General features: G+C 39.4%; 1 protein-coding gene across 1 annotated transcript in view; it reads left to right on the top strand.

Moving 5' to 3' along the window:
• Positions 1-17,340, top strand: part of LOC149784950 (uncharacterized) — a 40,374-nt gene extending 23,034 nt beyond the window's left edge. The window contains exons 5-6 of the mRNA XM_089978601.1: positions 12,618-12,724; positions 17,121-17,340. Of these exons, the coding sequence (XP_089834727.1) occupies positions 12,618-12,724; positions 17,121-17,189 (176 nt within the window). The 3' untranslated portion in view covers positions 17,190-17,340. The remainder of the gene's footprint in view (positions 1-12,617; positions 12,725-17,120) is intronic.
• Positions 17,341-21,647: the final 4,307 nt, after the last annotated feature.

Raw genomic sequence — 21,647 nt, forward strand, 5'->3', positions numbered from 1 at the left:
ACATCACTTTGGCAAACGATCGCCTGCCTTCGTTTTTCTCGATGTGGTCTAAAGAAATGCCTTCTTGTTCATAGTATTTCTCTTTGAATTGTATTTGGTCTTCGGGAGTGTTACACCAGGACGGATAGCCACTGGCTTCTTGCTTCAGTTTCAAAAAGGCATCCACGTAGTCGGCGAAAATGCCTTTCTGACTGGGGTCACCCTTGTGGTATTGTTGTGTCTTGGGAAAGTGGCAAATTTCGTACACTTCTAACAATTGGTATCCCATGTCCAGAGCTTTGAACAATTCTACGCTGACCCAGGTTCCCGTCAAGGCCCGTTCTTCCTGGGTGTGCTGACAAGGCTGATCTTGGTTGCACGTTTCGGCACAAGTACGGCACAAAGGAAACATCAGTTTGCCTTGGCAATGGTGAGGTAGCACGGGATGGTACAAGTCCGTGGACGGCAAAACTTTACACTTGATCAGACCTTCGTATTGTCGAATGTTTTTCAGGTCGATGTGTTCCGTCAGTAATTGTGGGTGCCCTGTAGGAAAGCGACAATATTTGCACACGTAGGGATACAGCGAACACACGTCCAAGTATTTCATTTCTTCTCCTTTGTCTTCGTCGGCTTGGTACAGCAAACAGGTGGCATTGGTCCTTCCTCCGTACAAACTATCCCTCGGGTTCAGCGGGTCCACAAACTGGTAACTTTCCACGAGGCGTTTAAACTCGGGATCGGTTTTCAAACGGTGATCGTATTCGTGTTCCCACATTTCCACCACTTGGTATCCTTCCTGTTCTAACTTTAGGCGTCGCTGACAAGTGTCCTGGTACAAGTCTTCCATGGTTCGTTGTAAAAACTGATTTTTAGTGCCACGGTCAGGGTAACAGACGGGACATCCGTGAAATAAGCAACCGTTAAACTCGTACACGATCTTGGGGTTTTCTAAGTCCCAACCATCGACCGAATGCGTTCCGATGGTCTTTTCGCCCCCTCCGTTGCGGGCATGTTGAATCCATTTGTCTTCCTTGTCGCACAAGTAATGTAACCAGCGTAGGGCTTTGACCGAGTATTGACGTTTGACAAAGTTGGTCGTTTGAGGACTGATGCCAACTACGGTGTTTTCAGGCATGAATCGTTGCCGATACACTAAGGAACACGCTTTGGCAATGGTACAAGCTTCTTTCAAAGGATCGAGCCTCCGTGTTACATGAACAGTTCTCGAAATTTTCCACAGCAACGTCGTAAAATGTCCACGTCGGAACGACAATTCTTTAACAGTTCTTCCTGAAAGTCGAAAGGGTCGGAGGCGTGAGCGTGGTACCAAGCGTAGAAAGCTTCTCGTTGTTCGGTACGCATGTTGTCGGGGTCGTAATAGTGAGCCTCAGGTAAATGGGGTAGAACGGCGTGTTGATTGGTTTCCGTATTGAAAAAGTGTGGAAAGTACCCTTTAGCCATTTCTGTCATTCCAAACGTTTTAGGCATTCGGCTCAAAGGCATGGCCAAGTAACTCATCGAATCTTTAAACTGTACTTGTCCCACTTGCATGAAAATGATTTTGGCTCCGTTCAAAGTGACTTTGGGATGCTCGGTGCCTTGTTCCGTATAGTATCTCAAAAGAAACTGCCCATCGTATCCGGAGAAATTGTGAGCCATCACCGTGGCATGACGATGACAATCTCCGTAACGTTCGATGTCCTCTTGGCTCCACGTCTTGTCGATGGGGTCTAAAACCCATTGGGCAAAATCGGCTAACGTGTTCGGTCCCCGAAAGATTTTTTCATGCCCTCCAGGAATCTTGCTGCAATGAGGGCAATGACTGAAGATAGGTTCTTGAATGCACTTCTCGCACGCTCGATGAGCCACGCAGAAATTAGGAATGTGAATGCCGGTCTCTTGCATGCATTCGAAATCGAAAAAGATGAAATTGCCTTTCTTCTTTTGACCGTCCTCTTTCTCTGGTGGGGGTTGGTATTTTTGCACGTAGCATTGGTGTTCCAAGTCCACGATGTGGTGACAAATGTGACATTTTTTCTTTCCTGAACATACGTGTGCCTTGGCATTATTGGTACGTATGCCTTGTCCACACGTAGGGCACAATCTCAGGAGTTGACAAGAACATTTCTTCTGTGAACCTTGCGTCTTGAAATGTTGTTGGTAACAGGTAGGGCTGACAAACGTGCGCAGACAAGTTGAACAAGGCACTGGTTCTTCGCTCAGACAGGGTGGAGAGGCCAAACATCCTGAGCATTTCAATCCGCAATGCTTGTGTTGGTCTCGATTATTATAACCATGGTCACATTTCTCACAGTAATAACCGTATCCCAGGAATTCGGTGATACTGGTAATGGTATCGAAATGGTCATCGTGATAATAGACATGAATGTATTTTCCGTCCTTAAAGTATTTCCCTCGAAAAAACAGAGGCCCGCGCATTTCTTGAGGGTGCACTTTCAAGGTGTATCGTGGAGCTAGGACATCTTGCAATGTTTGCATTTCAGGGATGCCACAGGATGTGTCTTTGGATAGGCCAGCTTGTTGTAACAGGAGTTCTGCTTCATTTCGTTGTTTGGCTCGATCGGATCGTTGAATAGTTTTCCAGGTTCTTTTCCATTCTACCGTATCGTTCTTGTTGGCATAGGTTCGTCCCACCACGATGGCACGGGCTAAACACATCTGGTCTTGAGAATTGTGAATTCGGACGAGACTCTTTTTGGTGCTGCGAAGCTCGTCCACCAATAACATTTTTTTGAGTCCAGTCCCTTGAGGAGGAGAGACGTGGGTCATGTCCAGTGTGGCTTTTCCATCGGTGATGTCAAACTGGTCATTAGATTGTTGCACGTGTTGAATCTTGTCCATGACTTTGGAAGCGGTCAATTCTGCAGGGGTGCTAAACTCAATCCAAACAGGGGATTTCAAACCGTCGTGTTGTATTGAAAGTCTCAAGCGATCGTCTTCTTTGGGTTGACATTGTCACTTGAGTGAGGTGAGCAAAGAATCCCACACCCCAGTGATGAACCCTTCTGCTTTCTCTAACGGTACTTCAGCCTTGCAATCTTTAAACTTCACTGTGTATTTGTAAGCCGTGGTTCTAAATTTTCCAGAGGAGCGCTTTTCGGTCTCTCGAATGGAATAGTACTTTTCAGGGTTGACTAAGGGTGGCGAACTTGGTTTAGAGGGTTCGGATTCTGGTTCACTCACGTCCTCTTCAAAATCGCTGGCATGAATTTGTGCCAAGACTTCAGCCCTGGTACGAGGCGATAGATCACGTTTCTGCCTCTTACTTTCTTCTTCTTTCTTCTCGAATGAATAGGATCGTTTCATCTTGAGTAAAAAACGTCAAATGACTCAAGTTTAAACACCATGGACTAATTTATAGTCATGGCAGACCAGCGTATATAAAAGGGTGTGTGTCTTGTCCTTTCACTATTCATTTCACTCTCAAACCGAGCACAACGATGGAAGAGACTACCCAGATGGAACGTTTCATCAGAGCTTTGCGAGGGGTCATTAGAAAATTCTCTTCAGACCAGCCGACGGACTACTCTCCTTCCTTTCGAGATAAAAGTCAAGATACTTGCTATATCTGTCAGAAGAAAGGGCATTGGTCTTCAGTGTCCAGACCATCAAAAAAGAAAAAAAAGGGGCTAGAAAAGACAAAAGTCAAGATACCTGTTATTATTGTAAAGAAAAAAGACATTGGTCTCCAGATTGCCCAAAAAAGAAACAAGAGGAATCAGAAGAAAAGAGGGATTCTTCAGGAGAAGAGAGGGATTCTTCAGAGGAAGAGAGGGATTCTTCTGAGGAAGAAAGCAGCCAGGTAAAGAAAAAGAAACAGGAGAAGAAAAGAAGAAGGAAAGAAAGTGAGGAGGAAGAGGAAAAAACTGTGACGGTGAAGAAATTGAAAAAACAGAGAGAGTAAACATTGAGAAAGAAGAAGTCAATGAACTTTTTAAAGTGGTCTGTTGTGAATTGTGAATTGGATTGTAACTATGGATAAAAGAATAAATTAATGATATAAGGTAAGTGTCTTTGAGTTTTGATTTTAAAATAAGAAGCTACACTCACGCACTCATATACACGTACTATAGGGGTAAAATGGGTTGTTTTTTTTTTTTGAGTTATTGGCAATTGAAATTGTATTTCTTTTCGAAAAATGTGGGTGGCCCTGAAAAGGGCCTTTTTTGGTGTAGGAGTGAGTTTAAGCAATCAACTTTAACTGCCTTAAGCCTTTGCCACGGCCAAGGCCTACTTCTGGACTGCGTACTGTTGATGATGATGATTGGGTTGAAATCACTAAGGGTAGTACGGTAGGCTTAGTCACAGGGTTAACGTGTTTAGCTCGGGAAGGTCGTATTCTCTTCGGTCGTAATAAAGAAGTCTGATACATTTGTGTCAGACTTCTTAACTCCGCTAAAATGTCCAACAGTACCGTGACCGTTTGATTTTCACCCTCTTGTTTCTTTGCTGCTGCTACTTCTTCTTGCTGTTGTTGCTGTTGTTTTTTTTCTTACCTCTTCTTCTTGCTGCTGCTGTAGGAGAAAAGCTTGTTCCGCTTCCTTTTGTCGTTGTATAAATTTCTCCAATTCTTCTTTCTGTCTCTGTCTAAAATTCTCCACTTGCGGTAATGAAGAAGGTAACGAAGGTTCCGGAACAAATTCTTGCGAGGTAAGAAAATCCACAAAATCCCAATTTACCTCTTCTGAAAGTAAGTCCGGGTTCCCTTGGGCGGTCTCCACTGCTGGTGCACCCCAATGGATCGTTTTCTGAGTTTCCGTCATGTTGAATCACTGTCGCATAGATTGACTGCACACAGGCGCTAGCGAATCTATATAAACCACGTGACGTCACAGACTGCTCTCTTCGGATTGGATGCGGGCTGACTGAATTTTGTAACGCGTGTTCGGATTGGTGAATGAACTCAAATCTTTTCAATCCTTCCTCTACCTTTAAATAAGCGCAGTTCACTGCATTGATTCACCTGTTCTCGTCGCCTCAAGATGTGGACCACAGTTGAATCATCCACCCTTGTGTCTTCAATGATGTTTAGGACGGACATGCTCATATATGTCCGATCCAAGTGGACCGTTGTCCACAGGACAGACACCAGTCTGTGGATACGTAGGATCTACGTAGAAAGACAAGGATGCCTCAAAAGAGTGCTGATTTACGGTCCTACAGTGAGGCGCAGCCTAAGGACAAGAAGAAGACCAATGCGGTGCCACTTATATTAATGGATACATTAACATAAGGCCCTTTTCAGGGCCACTCATAGGTCTCGAAAAGAGAATGACTTTCGATTGCCTACCCCTTTTTTATTTACTTTTTTTTTTATAAAAAAAATCCCATGTTCAATTTCCCTTGACGCTATACAGTCCCACCCTGTTTAAATTCCTCTGACGCTATACAGTCCCCTATTCCCATGTTCAAATCCCCTTGACGCTCAACAGTCCCACGATTTTTCTCCATGTTAATTTCCCTTGACGCTAAACAGTCCCACGATTTTTCTCCATGTTAATTTCCCTTGTCGCTAAACAATCCCACGATTTTTCTCCATGTTAAATTTCCATTGTCGCTAATCTGTCCCGGGGGGGGGGGGGTCTGTAATGCTAATTCCCATTGTCGCTAATGTATCCCCCTTCACTACTTAAATGCTTCTCTAGTAACATTTAATCAGGTAGATTTCAAAAATAAAACAGAAAACAATCTCGAAATAATAGTTGTTGAAAACAAAAAAATTGACAAATAAAATGCGCATCGGTTGCTTTAATATTGATACTTTTGTGCAACTATCTACTTTGGCTGAATACTGACCATAACCATAACTTGCTCAATGATAAAGTTAGCTGTCTTAAAGGGTTTGAATTTGTTTTTGTTTTCGGTATCTTCACTAGATGGAATTCTGTCATATTTTGATCTGTTTTCGCTGGCTAGCATATATCTACTATTTCCCCCAGTTAAAGCATCTCCTAAGCTGATCAGGATAAGATGAACCAAAAGCAGCAGATGGTCTTACAGGACCTAGTTCACTGACACATTCGGGTTATGTTAAGTGTTGCCATAAATTGTACCAATCATCTGTGCAACATTGTGTTACGGATATATGGTCTGAAACTAAGTAACAGTAAGAAGCAACACCAACAAGTTTTGTAAAATTCAAGCGCTAATTTATTCCCTGAACACAAGTGAATATTTAAAAGGAACTTAGAGCAATGTGAATTAAATACCAAATAACCCCAAATATTCTATCACTAGCCAAAAAATTATAGAACGTTCAGAATGCATTCCAATAATCTTGAATGTGCTGATGTACCAATATTATATATGTATCACAATGATAAAATTCAGAATGTGTTTAAATGAGTTCGAAATAATCATAAAGTAGTGTTTTGGTTGGAAAAGTCATTGAGCACTTTGTAATTCCAATGAACAATTTAAATAAACAATTCCTCTCAAATTATACCTGAACACAACTAAAACTGATTCAAGACTACTGTTATCATAGGAATAAATAATTTTTGTTTATCAGAACCTTATATAAAAACCTAAGACACAATAAAATGACCCAAATGTGGGTCAAAAGGTCGCTTCAGGAACATTTTAAGGCTAGATCTTAAAGTTATATATCAGTAAACAACTTATTTATAACATATAAACATGTCAAAAAGGTAGACAATATAATTTCCAAGGGGAAAAGCACGGCCTGAACTCAAATCCATGTAAACATATGTTAAAAAAGTAACATTAGTCGGGTAGTCCCAAACTCCTACCCTCAATTGCGGACAAAGATCACGCACACAATACAAATTAAATATATATGACAATTGTGTTTCTTTAATGTTGTGATTGATGTGGATGTTTATTTTAGTGCTTGCGAAAATCTGCTTGTCATTTTAATTATTCTGAATCTTTTGTTTGTTTCTTGTACGTTATCACTCTTCACAGTGTTCTCTTATTTTCCTTCTCTCCGTTTTCCTTGCATTATTTACATTGATCATTGTTTTCTATATTCCACAATTTGCATTTACTTTAAAGTGCACATAGTGTTCTAGATGCTAATATTTTTGGTACGTTTGTTTGTGTTCTGTATGTTTTCATCTCTCCTCTCACTTCGTAACTGTGCATTTTGGCAGGTTTTACGTTTACCATGCTTTTGGCTGAACTCAGTTGTCTCTCGTCTCTGCACATGTGTCATGTTTTTGGTATTCATCCATTTTAAATTTACAGTTTGATCTGAACGTATTTAACTACTAGTAAGTGCAATGTCAATCATCTTGCAATCCACTCATTTTTCGTATGGAATTAATTTTTATAATACTTACAAATTAATTACCAGGATATAAAGATGGAAGATAGCGAAGATCAATGCAACACGAACGCGAAGAAAGCAAGAATTATACAAATTAACTTTGTAAAGCACAAAGGATTTTAATTCAGTTCACAATTGTCTACCTGATTGGGAGTGGACATTTAACGGACAAGATTGTTAGCACCGTTATGTCTTTTGCCAAGTTGGCTAAAGGTATTTGCTACATAAAAAACAACAGCGAATCAATGAAGACACCCGAAACTACCGAAAATCCCCAACAAACAAAATAACATAATCTACACAATTTAGCATGCAACATAAGCCGGTTTACTTTTATCTGACATTATTATATACAATAACTTTGTTGCTAGATAAGTTAACGAAATAAAAATTGGTTTGATCAAGAAGAATAACATTAGAAAGGCACGAGAAAAATACGGACAGCTTTGAAATGGCTAGCGGGATATATGGAAACATTTTCAGCCGATGTAGGTATTTAAGCATCCGCATAGTTTGGTTCCGCATTGGTATTTCAACATCCGGATTATTTGGTTGCCCCACTGGTATTTCAACATCCGGATTGTTTGGTTCCGCATTGGTATTTCAACATCCGGATTGTTTGGTTCCACACTGGCATTTCAACATCCGGATTGTTTAGTTCGGTTGTGATATTTCAACATCCGGATTGTTTGGTTCAGCGTTGGTATTTCAACATCCGGATTGTTTGAATCCGCATTGGTATTTCAACATCCGGTTTTTTGGGTTCCGCATTGGTATTTCAACATCCGGATTGTTTGGTTCCGCATTGGTATTTCAACATCCAGATTGTCTGGTTCCGCACTGATATTTCAGCATCCGGATTGTTTGATTCCGCATTGGTATTTCAACATCCGGATTGTTTGGTTCATTATAAATCAGATGATTTAGCAAATCAGTAATATACTTGTACATAAACTTTGATAGAATCATCATTCACAATAAAGTTTTGAACATGATGAAAAAAAATAGCATCAGCAAGGATACATTGATAACAAGACACGTAAGGAGGAGTTCAATTTCATTGTTAACATGTACAAGTAAAAGCTCAAACAGGAAAGATTAAAGGGAAGAAATAGAATAACAAAACACTCCTAGATAAATGGGTAGCTCAGATAATGATAGCCATATTATAATTTCTGAAATCGAACCATATTTCTCCAGTTCAATTGAAAACAAAAACGGCAGACAATCCCTTTCTTTGCAATTAGTAGATTTTGTTATTGGGCATTGCAGCATTTCGGACGTTCTGAGAAACAATCGTTTATATTGTATCAGTGACAAGAATGAAGCGAGGAACGACTTAATTGGGAAATATACACGAATAATATCAAAGAAGTCATGACCTCCATTAGTGACTGCAAAGAAAGTATTGACGTTGAATGCCTAAAATATAACTCAATAGTTAGAACCGTCCCATGTAACAATGACACAGTATACACTAGCAACTACAACGTTAAACTTCTAGGATACAAAAGCCAGATGACTATGTAAGCGTCTACTGAATCAGATGCAGATTTGCAGGTTTTGAATGCCCCCCCCCCCCCTCCAAAAGCTGAAATAATTGCACCAACTTAATAGCACATGAAATTACACTATAAGTTGAAATTGCATTTATGAGTTAGCAATGTGTTTCATGAAGTCTTTGTTTCGTACAATACTTAATGTACTTACAAATAATTACAGAATGCTACAATTCACAGATTGGGAGATGAAGGTAAAAGTAATAAATTTTAACAGTAATTACGTAACGTGTGTTTTCAACGTAAAGTGAAATGGGGAGATACATCGGAAATAATTCACTTGCAAGTCTCAGTGAACATTTAAACATTAAGAAAACAACAGGCGTAAAAGTTACAACCCTACAACAGGGACTGCGACCGCAGTAATTATTGTATAGTTAGTCACGTCACCCTGACTAATTAACTGATATAGCAAATAACATACATGTATTGGGAAGAATAGTTAATGACCAGATACTAAGTACAAGTAGCAAAAACAATTTGAAATACACCAAGACATGAAGGGGACAAGTTGGCCACCAATTGACGGCTGTTCAAGGCAATGTTTGCTACCGATCTAACACGTGTAACATTAAGATAGAGGCTTTGGCGTGTGACACGGACAATATAAAGAGCTCTATTTTACAACCCCAATTGAAGAAGTTGCGGAGAAACTTCAGTGACGAAAGCAATCAGACCGAGTAAGTGATTGGGACGCTAATGTATGTGTTTAACACACAAATTACTGACATGAGCTACAAGGTCCAGGCTAATATTATATATTATCAGTATTTCAGAAAAAATGAATGATTTAACCGAGTTAACCTAAACGATAGATAACGCAGAACAATTGAATATGAATAAACACATGATTAGAGCAATGAAGACAACTTATGAGCTATAAATTGCAGTTTTGGATGGTATAATCAAAAGTATTAGAGATGCTACATTCACCATTCTTATCACAAATTACATGCTAAAGTTGAGAAATCTTCTTCTTCCACTAATGTACTGGGTTCCTCTGGAACATATTCGCACATGGTGATAACTATGTACATGTTGTGGGAGGTTCTTTCTAGTGATTGCACCATCTGAGTAGATATATTAGCTACTAACTTTGCTTGTGATTGAATATAACAAATCCTTGTACATCTCCAATTTAAATTCGTTCTGAATCCACATTTTTTAAATTCTTTGCAAAGCTTTGTTTGTCTTTACTAGTCCTGTATGAATTGAGCTTTGCCCTTAACCCACATTTAGATTAGTCTGCCGTTGAACTCAATCGTTTGTAGTTCAATGTCCTTCGGATTGTTCTTAGTGCAATAAAACTCAATGTCATCCATTACATTACATCCTTTGGATTACTATTTCTCTCTAGACATAAGGACCGCTCCGGTGTCCTAGTGGTTAGAGCTTCTGCCTCGGATGCGGGAGGTTGCCGGCTTTAACCCCGGCTTAGTCATACCAAAGACTTACAGAAATGGTGCTGACAGTTGCCTTGGGTTTGGTTACTTTGATTATTTTGTTTTTGAGACTGAATAGTATCAATTCAACACTATTATTATTCTACTGGCAAACGATACAATTTCCCGCACTTGAATTTTCTTTGTTCTTTCTGTCATTTTTTTAAACTATTTGCCTCTTTCTGAGATATTCGGCTTACCGATCAACAAATTATATTCAACAAGTTGTGGCAGTTTTTAAAAAAATGATAGATAGTATGTTGTCTCAAACTTATGTTGAGCTCAGCGTATGATATAAAGCCAAACTGCTATTCAAATAGTTATTTTGTTTCCTAATTTCAACCCAATTGCAGGTAAGTATTTAGCTTTTGTAGTGAATGACACATCTTTCTTTTTGTCAATGTACGCAAAATGTTTGCAACTGTTGATCTAGTATCATTCCAATTATTGATCACTTTGCTTGCAAAGGAGATATTTCAAAGTTTTGTCTGGAACAAGTGCGAAGTTCTTGAAATGTGCGTGCAAATTAAATGGGACCTGCAAAACAACTAAAATCCACCCTATGTCACTTTTGTCAGAGATCTAAAGCAATTTTTCTCTGCCGACATAATTTTTTCATCATTTGAAGTCATACGTGTTAAGGATTGAATACATGTCACCTTTTTTGTGTATTGTGCACAATTTAACTAGAATTTAAACGTCTTTTCCTTTTATATATATTATGATGTAATCCATGTTTAAATTTATTTTAATCGTATGTTGTACTTCAGGTTTAACTTTATTTTAAATGGTTTATCTTCGTAATGCTTTGTGCAATTCTTAATTTTTTGATTTCTAGAATTTTTCTTAAATTGGCATCACGTAGTCATTGTTGTGCTGGCATGCAGTTAAACGCTACATTTACATACGTACACACATGCCATTTAAAGTATTTAACCAAAATACATGGTGCATTGCCGAATTATAGAAGTTGTTTGAGTTCGATGCACTATATATGAGTTGACGTAGACCTTTCTAGTCTCCGCCATTTTTATCTTCCCATCGGACGTTGTCTTAGCTTTCTTCTGATCAGTAGCACAATATTCGTTGTTTGCTCTGGAGAATCTCTGTGGGATCTTGTCAAACCATGTGCAGTGAAATAGTGTGATGGATCAAGTTTGTAGTTTGCTATACATACATTCTTGAGATCATAAAATGTCACATGGTACTGGTGTTCTTTTCTTCAAGTAGTATCTGTGAAGGTTCCAGAATGTGTTCAATTTTAAGTCTGGAAGGAACATATTGGCAATCGTTTAATGATATTATTAAGTCATTGAGACTTGAAAACAAAGTTCTTTCGGTGGTTCATCACCACATGAAACGTTCCTGCATTATTGGTATCAATTATGCATACGTTCTGTTTTGTGCTGTAATTTTTCAGTACCATAATTTTAGCATTTTAGCAAATGCATATAATCTAGTAAGACATGCTTCAAATAACACGCTAGTATAGTAGTACTTCAGTAGTATGGTAAAGGAGAGTTCTGAACCCCATCTAGAAAAATCTAATGGAAATGTACAATAACAAGGCCAAGAAACATAATGATGTTATTGATTTTACGCAGTAGTAATGAAGGCGGTCCAGCAACATTCTTGTGCATGAGTGCGAGAGTGTTTGTGCTTTCTTGCAGTAGTAAGGAAATTAGTGAGTAGATGGCAACTTTAATGAGCTGGCACATGAGTCAATTAATTGTTTGTATTATTTCTTGCATGCTGGTACAGCCTAAGTCAAAACAGGTATTTCTTATGTTGGAATTAGGTAGTGGTCCAGAACTTTCTTTAACCATCTATTTATTGCTAATAATGCATATATGTAAACACGAGTCTTTCGGATCGCACAAGGCATGCTCATTATTTCAGTCACTTTTTGGAAATTGCTCTTGCACTTCGCAGTCTTGCTATTTTGAAAATAGTTGCATATGGTATGAATATTTAAAGTTTGTTACCAAGGATAGATCGGAATCTGAAGAATTCATGGACAGATTTCAGATCAATATATGACTTTACTCAGTACAGCCTTTATGTCTATTTTGTTGAAACCTTGCAATATCTTCCTTTACCACAATTATTTATTTATTTTATTAGTTTTTTGGTATATTCTGTTACCCCAGTTCCAGATTCGACACGTAAAATAAAATCAGTTAAGCGCTCGATAGAGGCATGGGTGAGACTTAATTTATTTTTGTAAATACACATTTTCATAATTCTAACTGGTACATATTTTGCATCTGTTAATCATAGTTCAAGTAGGGAGCTTTCACATCTTTATCCTCGAAATTTCAGAATATACCTATGTGTCGTCACTATACGAGAACATGACCCAGACAATAGATGACCCCAGTGTATTTGTGCCACCATCATTCTGCCCACGTGCTGCTAACAGGATTCGGGTAAGGCGTATTTCTGAGTACGACAAAATCAAGATAACTATTACTTACAAGAGATCTGTTCATTCCTTTTCTCACCTACTTTTTTGAGGCAGATATGCCTACCATATTATTGCCATAGTTATCAGATGGAACGTGGTTCCTTCTCTTATACGAAGAGGTTGTTTTGTTTTTAATATTTTGCGCTGGTGGAAATGGCCCAGCGGTTTTCAGATTAGGGTATCTAAGTGCGTACACATTCAGTTAAAGTCATTGGTATAAATGACATTAACACACCAATAGTGCGAACACTTTCCATTCCCTTTCTTCTTTTCTTTGCAAGTTGTGTGTTGTAAACACTGCATGTGGCGGTAGAGAAGGGTTATATCACGAAATCCAGCACTCGGTGAGAGTCATGGTATCCTAGATTGTAATATCTTGGGGTTATGTTTCCTTATCATATTTCCCCACTCTCCCAACACACACACACACACACACACACACACACACACACACACACACACACACCTATTTACTCACAACTGGAGCATCCATATGTAAAGACAAATTCGTCTCTTGTACATAGCTTGTGAAAAAGATTGTTTTTTCTTGACCTAATTGACACAAAATACAGGATGCCTTTATGTGTTCCTGAGAAATGCTTATTTCACTACATTACCTACGTAGAGATGTACAAATTCTGATTTTATTTATCCAAAATCTTATTATTACAAGTAAGGGTCTCACCACCAAGCGAACCAACGTTTGCGTATACTTGGCTTGGAAAGTCTTTTTTTCTCATATTTCCAAGGACTTCCGAATCAACACAGTCAACAAATGATTACTAAAATCAAGTAAAACTATCAACGGAGACATTCATACAAGTAGCACATACCCAAGGTTTATTACATTCTTATAAATATTGTCTTCATGGATATGTACGAACCTGGCGCAGCTGATGTAATCTTTTATCGCCCGCTTTTCGTCGACCATTTCTAATCCATTTCACCTTCTAGTTTTCATTTTCAGTTCTTGTTTTTGTTGCTCGTCCTCCACACTATACCTAAATATACAACTTCCGATCTCTGCATCCTACCCAACAATGATACTAGTTCTCCTCCTTCCCATCTCTAGCTGTATCTTTACTCCCCACTTTGACAACCAAACTGCTTATCGAAGAAAAGTCTGAGTTATGTTGTTCCACGCGTGCATTAGGGATTCGCGCTAGTTCAGTTGGTAGTACGTCTTCCCCATATCTTAGATTCATTTTTATCCAGGACACGCAAAGAAACATTGCGTTGTTAAATGTTTTGACCATCCCCATCCTGTATTTGAAAGATCTTATTTTTGCAAGTTGTTTACGGAAGGCGTTACGGCAGTGCTGTCCAACCTTTTTGACACCATGGGCCACTGAAAAATGTTTTTCTTGAAGCCGAGGGCCACAGATGAAAACTGAAAAGCAAAGACTATATAGTTTCTCGAGCTCTGGCCGGCCATTTAAAATCAGCCCGCGGTCCGCGGGTTGGACAGCACTGCGTTACGGAATAAAGTTTTTAAAGTGGCCATCGAGGAGTTAAAAGCTCCGGATTATTTTTGCAGTACTGTGACAAGAGGCAGGTGGTTCCAAGAAGACTAATATAATGCGCCTCTGTTGTCTCTGAACGACAAACAACAGCAACCTCGCTGGTTTTCCTAGCGTCTAAATAGCACCTACCGGTTGCTGGAGCGATACTGCAAAAGACTAGAAAAATATTAAACAAATTCTGCAAAAGTGGGCGAATATGAGGTCGGCTCCGAACAGCGCTTTATTTACATGAGTTGGTCCATATAGACGCTTGACAATCTTTTGTATTCATTTAACATATCTTTGTATAGCCTAAGCATAGGTTTTTATTGCGTATTAGTAATTATTTACATTGATTATGTCAATATCTATTTTCATAAACCGATAGCTCTTTCATTCGTCTTCATAAATCTCTAAACCGATGCCTACTCAGACCTACATTTATTTCATTTCATCATGCTCGTAGTAAATATCTATCCACTTCGCCTGATTCGTTGCGCTTTTCTGTGTTTAAAAATCACTATTTAAATTTAGCGCTGGTGAAAATATAGGTTGTTAGTCTGAATTGTTTTTGAAAAACCACTTCAAAGACGGTAGTGCGCCGGAAGACCTCAATAACTCAGCAAACGGTTGTAGTTTTAGTCTTTCCGACGGTTAAGTTGTCATTTTTGTCTTTCTGACGGAAAACACAGCATATGACGAATTTGAAACAATATTTGCCATGGTCTCCTCGCGAGCATTGGCTCTTATAGTATAGTTTGTTTTGTGTCACTACTATTACAAGCAAAGTTGACGACTTGTGCAACGCAGACCGTATTTCATTTTTTGTTGATGCATATTTGTCGACTTCATCTAGGATAAGTTTGAACTCTTCTTCGGTGACAGTATTATTGCGTAGCACCTTATATATGTGGTGTGCGATTGTGTTGAACATTGCTTTGGTGAAGACGCGAGTTTCGTCGGGCTTTTAGCTTGCATGGATAGTCGCCGGGCGATGAAATCTTCAGGTACGTAAATTCAGACCACATCCAAAGTTGCGATCTCAAGGAAAATCGCAATGGGGGAATCATTGAAAGTTGACAATATTCCATTTCTCTCCACAACAGTGCCCATATTCACAGACTCTGTTAGTCTTAGGTTTTCCTTGGTGTCCCATTCGTTTTCCATAACAATTAACTGTTGGTTCTCCAATGGTAGACATGCACAAGGTGCAAACCAATTCACAAGTCCATCTCTTCAAGCAGACGTTTGGGCAAACATGAAATGCCGTCTATATGGAGCACATCCCCATCTAGTGTCTTGTGATTGCGCCCCATCTGACAAAATTAAAGTCACTATTTGCAGCCTTTGGCTGACGTCTGCTCCGCTAGACGCAGTCTTTAAAAATCTAAGAAACTTGTGAAGCAAACTTCGGATGCCATTGAGAATGACGAGTGAAAGCGTTATGTAGTCCCCAGAAATATAGTCGCTGTTCCTGGTCAATAACTGTATGTACCGGTTGGGAACATATCAATGATTGATTTCTATATCCCCCGTGTAGCTTCTTTATTGTGGTCAGTCAAGCGAAGGCTCCTACTTTTCTTCGCGTATAAAAACAGCACTAACATTAGGCTCGAGAGAATCAATGGCTTCCAACCATTGTTGCTTACCCATATTTTCAGACAAATCAGTAGCAATTGTTTTTATCTTCCGCTCAGGATGGGATCCCGCCGATATCTGCAATAGTGCTTGACTTCCCTTTACGTGAACTTGAATTAGATTTTATCCCATTTCCCTGAATTGTAAAAAATCCATGTTTAAGACTGCCTTATGGTGGCCCACATCGTGGAGTTAACTTTGTTTTATTATCCCAGATTTGAATAGTATAGTTCTGACCACCAACAGGTGCTATTTGTTCGTTCCGACATGACAGTAGCGATTTCTTTTAGCTTTCTTGCACCCACCTGTCTGTTGTCACGCGGCCAATGTGGGTATGTGAGAAGGCTTGCTAGTAGCTTCTCGAGGGTCGGTGGTTCTTTCCGGGCATTTCCCGGGTTCTTCCTCCACCATTAATACTGGCCACCATGTATAGCCTATCGTGTGCTGAAAAATGGCGTTAAACCCTACAACAACAACAACAACAAGAACTGTTGTCACGAACAAACGTCGAGAGCTTTTACCATGAACATTTCAAAATAACCCTGGTCTCGACACGCCTTACATATACGAGGTGCAAAAATTGGATCTTGTAGCATGGAAAAAACAGGGTAAAGAAGGTGTAAACTTTCGACTATGTTCTTTGTTCCTCCGTGTTCTGGTAAAAAAAAAATCTAGCGTATGTGAACTACAGTAGACTGTCTGTCTGGGTCGGCTGCCTTTGTATGTTCTTGGGAAAGATAATTGGCTCTAGTTTCGTTGCCATGCAGCGACATTCCCTTTTACTTTCTTGTTTTGTCGTACATTCTTAGCGAATGGAAAAGAGGATAAAATATGAAAGAAAGAAGAAAGGATGGTAATAAACCTCCAGTGCAAAGGCGTGTAAAGTATATAATTAGATTTTACGCTTTCTACAAGTTTTTTCATCAATCAAAATAATTTTGAAATAGATAAAATAAGCAAAACGTACCGAAATTTTTTGTCTTAGCTGGCTTTTGTATTTGTTTAAAAAAATACACCTTTGTGGAGGAATCTTTATCAGCAAAACATCTCGTGTTATTTTACAGTCAGAAAACAGCGCTTGGTACGTTTACATTCCTTCATGCTACATTACGCCACATGCTTAACATTAAAGAGAGAGAGAGAGAGAGAGATTATATCTCTATATCGTCCTAATTATTATCATTACGAAAATTTGACAATATACATTTATATTAACAGGAAAGACTCTTGGAGTGGCGCAGTCGTTTCCCGATCACAGGAGTGCATAGAATGGATAAAAATAACTGATGTGTTCAGTGTGACTTTGTCATCTTGCTTGCATTGGAAAGTAATAAATAGTCATTGTAATTAATAGATTGTCTGTAAAAAACTCAAATATATTTATCTTCCTATCTCTTTTCCTGTGCAGTTTTGTCTCCTTGTTTGTACATATCTGTATATATCAAGTAATCCACCAGTTGTCAGTCAGCTAATTGATTTATCGATTAAACTGTGGTTTGTAAAACCTCCAAAACATGCAGTTATCTGCACAGAAAAAAGGCTCCTGAAAGTCATAAATCATGGAATGTATAACAGAGTTCTCCATACTTATATAGTCTGCATATTAGTGTACTTACCCGTCATATTACGCGCATAAATTTGTCCTTTTTCTGGCAAGACTCTATACCCTTTTGTAACCTAAGACATATAAAACATGTATATGTTTAAACAAACGCTGATACTCGCAGCTATCGGTGCATCGATCTAGGAACTTTTTCTGGCTCTTGCCTCCTGAGTTTTGCATGCCTTCTCCAACCCCCCTCTTTGGTGATGTAGAAAGTTGTCTTATCCCTAGACTGGCTGGTCATGAAAGACCAGCCAATATTCAGACAGGTCGTGCAGTGTGGTCGTGTTGCTGATCACGTGCACTGATTAGAGTCAACTTCAAGATGTAAGCGTCGACAAACATTTCTCTCGCAAAGAAGACTCCCTTATGACTTGCTCAGGACTTTTATAGGGCGCACACGCATGTCTTTAAAACAGATATCCAAGCCGTTGAATGAACTGGTGCAAATATATCACTATTCAAGCCCTCGCCAATTAACGTGGACTGGAGTTGATACCTCGACACACAACAGCTTGTCAGAAATTTTTAATTTGTTTTTCCAGGCCATTTCAATGAAGTTGGTAAGAAGACTGCCAAACATTCCAAAGGCCCTATGTGCACGACCTCAGTCCTCAGCTTTGGAACAGAGCAGAGCTAATAGAACTATAAGTATTGCCTTCTTCAGTAGCACTCCCAACGGGGAAGCAACCAATAATCCCTTCTTGCAGAAAAGATGACACTTTCCAACGGTTTCTGGAGACAAAAAGAGCGCTTATGTGCTTATGTTTAAATTTCTCTCGCCGTCAGCCTCCATATTACCGTTAATGACGCTTCGCTTTGTTCACGTCATCCTTTTAACACAGCACGGAATGAAAAGATATATGCCTCGACGATCCGTGGATTTCGAATCATCTCTGAGGGCCTTCAGATCAAATTCAGCTCCTACCAACCCTATTGTCAATGACGTCATTCACTATAGACGTGTTGTTGTGTAGCAAGAGATAAACAACGTAGTCACAAAAATGGTATTAGAGATTCTTCGAAGCATAAATCCATCGTGATTTTGCTCAAGACTGGGGCCAGATGGAAACAGCATTCTTCGCCCGACAATAGATCTTAACTCTCTCATCCGTTTGCTTCGGGAATATTGATTCAAAATGAAGACACAATGTATCAGTAGTGTCTAGTTTTTGGCATGCATGATCAAAGATTCTGGTTTCAAAACACACGACGTCAGCACTCAGCAAATGAAAAACTTGAACTAGCTTCAAAAGGGTAACACTTTTGAAGACACAGCGCCTGAAATCACTTTATGTACAGATTGTCACCTGAGCGGGTTGATGTTCCCACTTCCTCACATCGTTTCGAGATATCAGCAGGATTTGAACAGTTAGAACTGTGCATTACATACCAGTCTTTGAGAACTTATGGCCGTAGTGAATGCATTTCAGTCATTGCAGGCGACGTTGGCTGGAAAGGGTGTTCTCATTCTGGTTTGGTATTTTCCCAGAAGGTGTCTTCAGAGACAAATTCACATTAAAGTCTGGCACATTCCATGCAGCTTCATACACTGAAGACACTTAGCTGACTCTTGTCTTAGCGGAACCAGTCAACACCGATCAAATGGTCGGTCCACCTCTCTGTACTGAGACGACCTTGCACCCGCTGTGGTCTACCACTCGTGGATCTGTTTGCGACAAGTAAGAATGCAAACCAAAACGCCTGGGCGGTTGACACGTTTTACGTGATTTGAAATAGTCTGTAGGCATAATCCTTTCCTTTAACACCTTTGATCCCCAAAGTATTGCACAAGGCATGGGGAAAAGAATGTCTTATCATGATTACTTCCCCCAAGTTGGAAAAATTCATACATAAACAGTCAACGGAACTTATCAGCGGAAATCCCATGGAAAATCTTGGTCTTTCCTCGCTTACTCAACGAACCATAAATTTTGGTGTTTCGACGGAACCCGGAAGCGATGAAACTGGATATTAATCATGCCCTTTAGGAAAATAATTTCCCAAAACGCGAGGTGGATGCAATCGCTCGGGAACAAGGGTAGACAATTTGGAAAGTATATAAAAGGGAAGTGGAGAGTATTCTCCCAATATTACGAGTGGGACACATCATTCTGCAAAAGCTTCTTTACCACAAATATCAAAAGTTTTCCCTTGGACATCAAAGAGAAGACCTTAGCCCGCATGACTTGAAGGCCACCATTCCACGATCTCAGGAGCGTTTCGACATCGTGAAGGGGGGGGGGGTAATAGACAAAACATTGACCTCGCAAACTTTGCTTTGCCTAGGCCCATTGTCCCTATGGAATATACTGTCAGCTGAACAAAGCACCTTTTGAGTTGCTAACTCTTGAGCGCCATTGACTCACCTCGCATACAAACATGCTTCATAGTCCTTCTAGCTATAGCTGGTAGATAAGTGAGATACATGCTTTGTCCTTGGGTCTAAAGAATCTGCAGTATTGGCACGATGGTTCAGATTTTCCTATGACGGTTCATGTTTTGATTCACCTATGACGATTCATGTTTTCATTGCTGTAAATAGGCTTCCGAAAATTGACAAACAGTCCTTTGTTGTTAAACTTCTTTTCTTGCTGGACTTATTGCCCTAAAGGTGTACACAGGAACCCCTATGGGTATTCAAGTGGCAACTGAAGCGATTCGAGCAGATCAAAAAAATGGAGATCTCTTTTATTTCTACTATTAAAAGAAGGATAGTATGATATATCAGCTTAGACTCTAGCGTCCTATGTACAATGGATCATGCGATCTGCATAGAAAGAACTAGTCCAAGATCAACTTAATTTCTCGCCCATAATCGACTCCTGGTGTTAGAACAGTTGTCACAAGAAAAGCATTGGGAACATAAGTGTTCCACACTTGACATTATCCAGGTCTTTTTTAAAGATCAGAGCTAGCCGTAACCGCATTGAACTTTTGCATCAAACGGTTTGGTTTGACCTGGTGATATATGCAGCAGCAGCAAAACAAGCTGGGTCATTCAGTTGCTTCACAAAGATACGCATCTCGAGGTACACTGGATTTGCGGTGGAATTTCCTTATGAGCTATGTATGGGCATTTTGAGTTGCTAATTCTAGCCCATTTCTCTCTGATTCGCGCCATTAGGGTATATAAGCTGGGCCATCTTTAGGGTAAGTGATGTAACACCCTTCACCTCTTACCTACTCTCCTAATTATTATGATCGGGTAATATATTTGAAGAATAAACCAAATTTTACGCTAAAATACATTTCTTCTATAATATTCGATCATAATATAGGCAGATCCTCCCTGCCCTCTACAGTTATATAGCACCTGGCAGAGCGAGCCAAATAATTGGATCAAGCAAAAAATGTGTACAGCATGAGTTCTGATAAGTCTCATTTTTCACATACTAGATGGTTTTTACACAGTTTATGTGGACGAATGTCCCATTTTTCACATACTAGATGGTTTTTACACAGTTTATGTGGACGAATGTCCCATTTTTCACATACTAGATGGTTTTTACACAGTTTATGTGGACGAATGTCCCATTTTTCACATACTAGATGGTTTTTACACAGTTTATGTGGACGAATGTCCCAATTTTTCACATACTAGATGGTTTTTACACAGTTTATGTGGACGAATGTCCCATTTTTCACATACTAGATGGTTTTTACACAGTTTATGTGGACGAATGTCCCACTTTTTTTTGTCCATGTATTATTCTCATTCAGCTCGACAGTTTCGTCAAAATTTATTCCAGGCAGCACCTCCCCCAAAACAAAGAAATAAAAACAAAACGGAGAAAAAGAAAAAAGGGACCAAATAAAGGGTCAAGTTGAAGGGTCAAATTAAATGTAGTGTAAGCAGAGGATCTGATTGTTCATATGTGGAATACTAAGTACCATCCATTATGCTTTAGAGAATGAAACCATCCGTTATGCTTTAGAAAATGAAACCATCCGTTATGCTTTAGAGAATGAAACCATCCGTTATGCTTTAGAGAATAAAACCATCCGTTATGCTTTAGAGAATGAAACCATCCGTTATGCTTTAGAGAATGAAACCATCCGTTATACTTTAGAGAATGAAACCATCCGTTATGCTTTAGAGAATGAAACCATCCGTTATGCTTTAGAGAATGAAACCATCC

This window comes from Sinohyriopsis cumingii, chromosome 13, assembly GCF_028554795.1.
Source record: "Sinohyriopsis cumingii isolate HCF-2022 chromosome 13, ASM2855479v2, whole genome shotgun sequence".
Lineage (NCBI taxonomy): Eukaryota > Metazoa > Mollusca > Bivalvia > Unionida > Unionidae > Sinohyriopsis > Sinohyriopsis cumingii.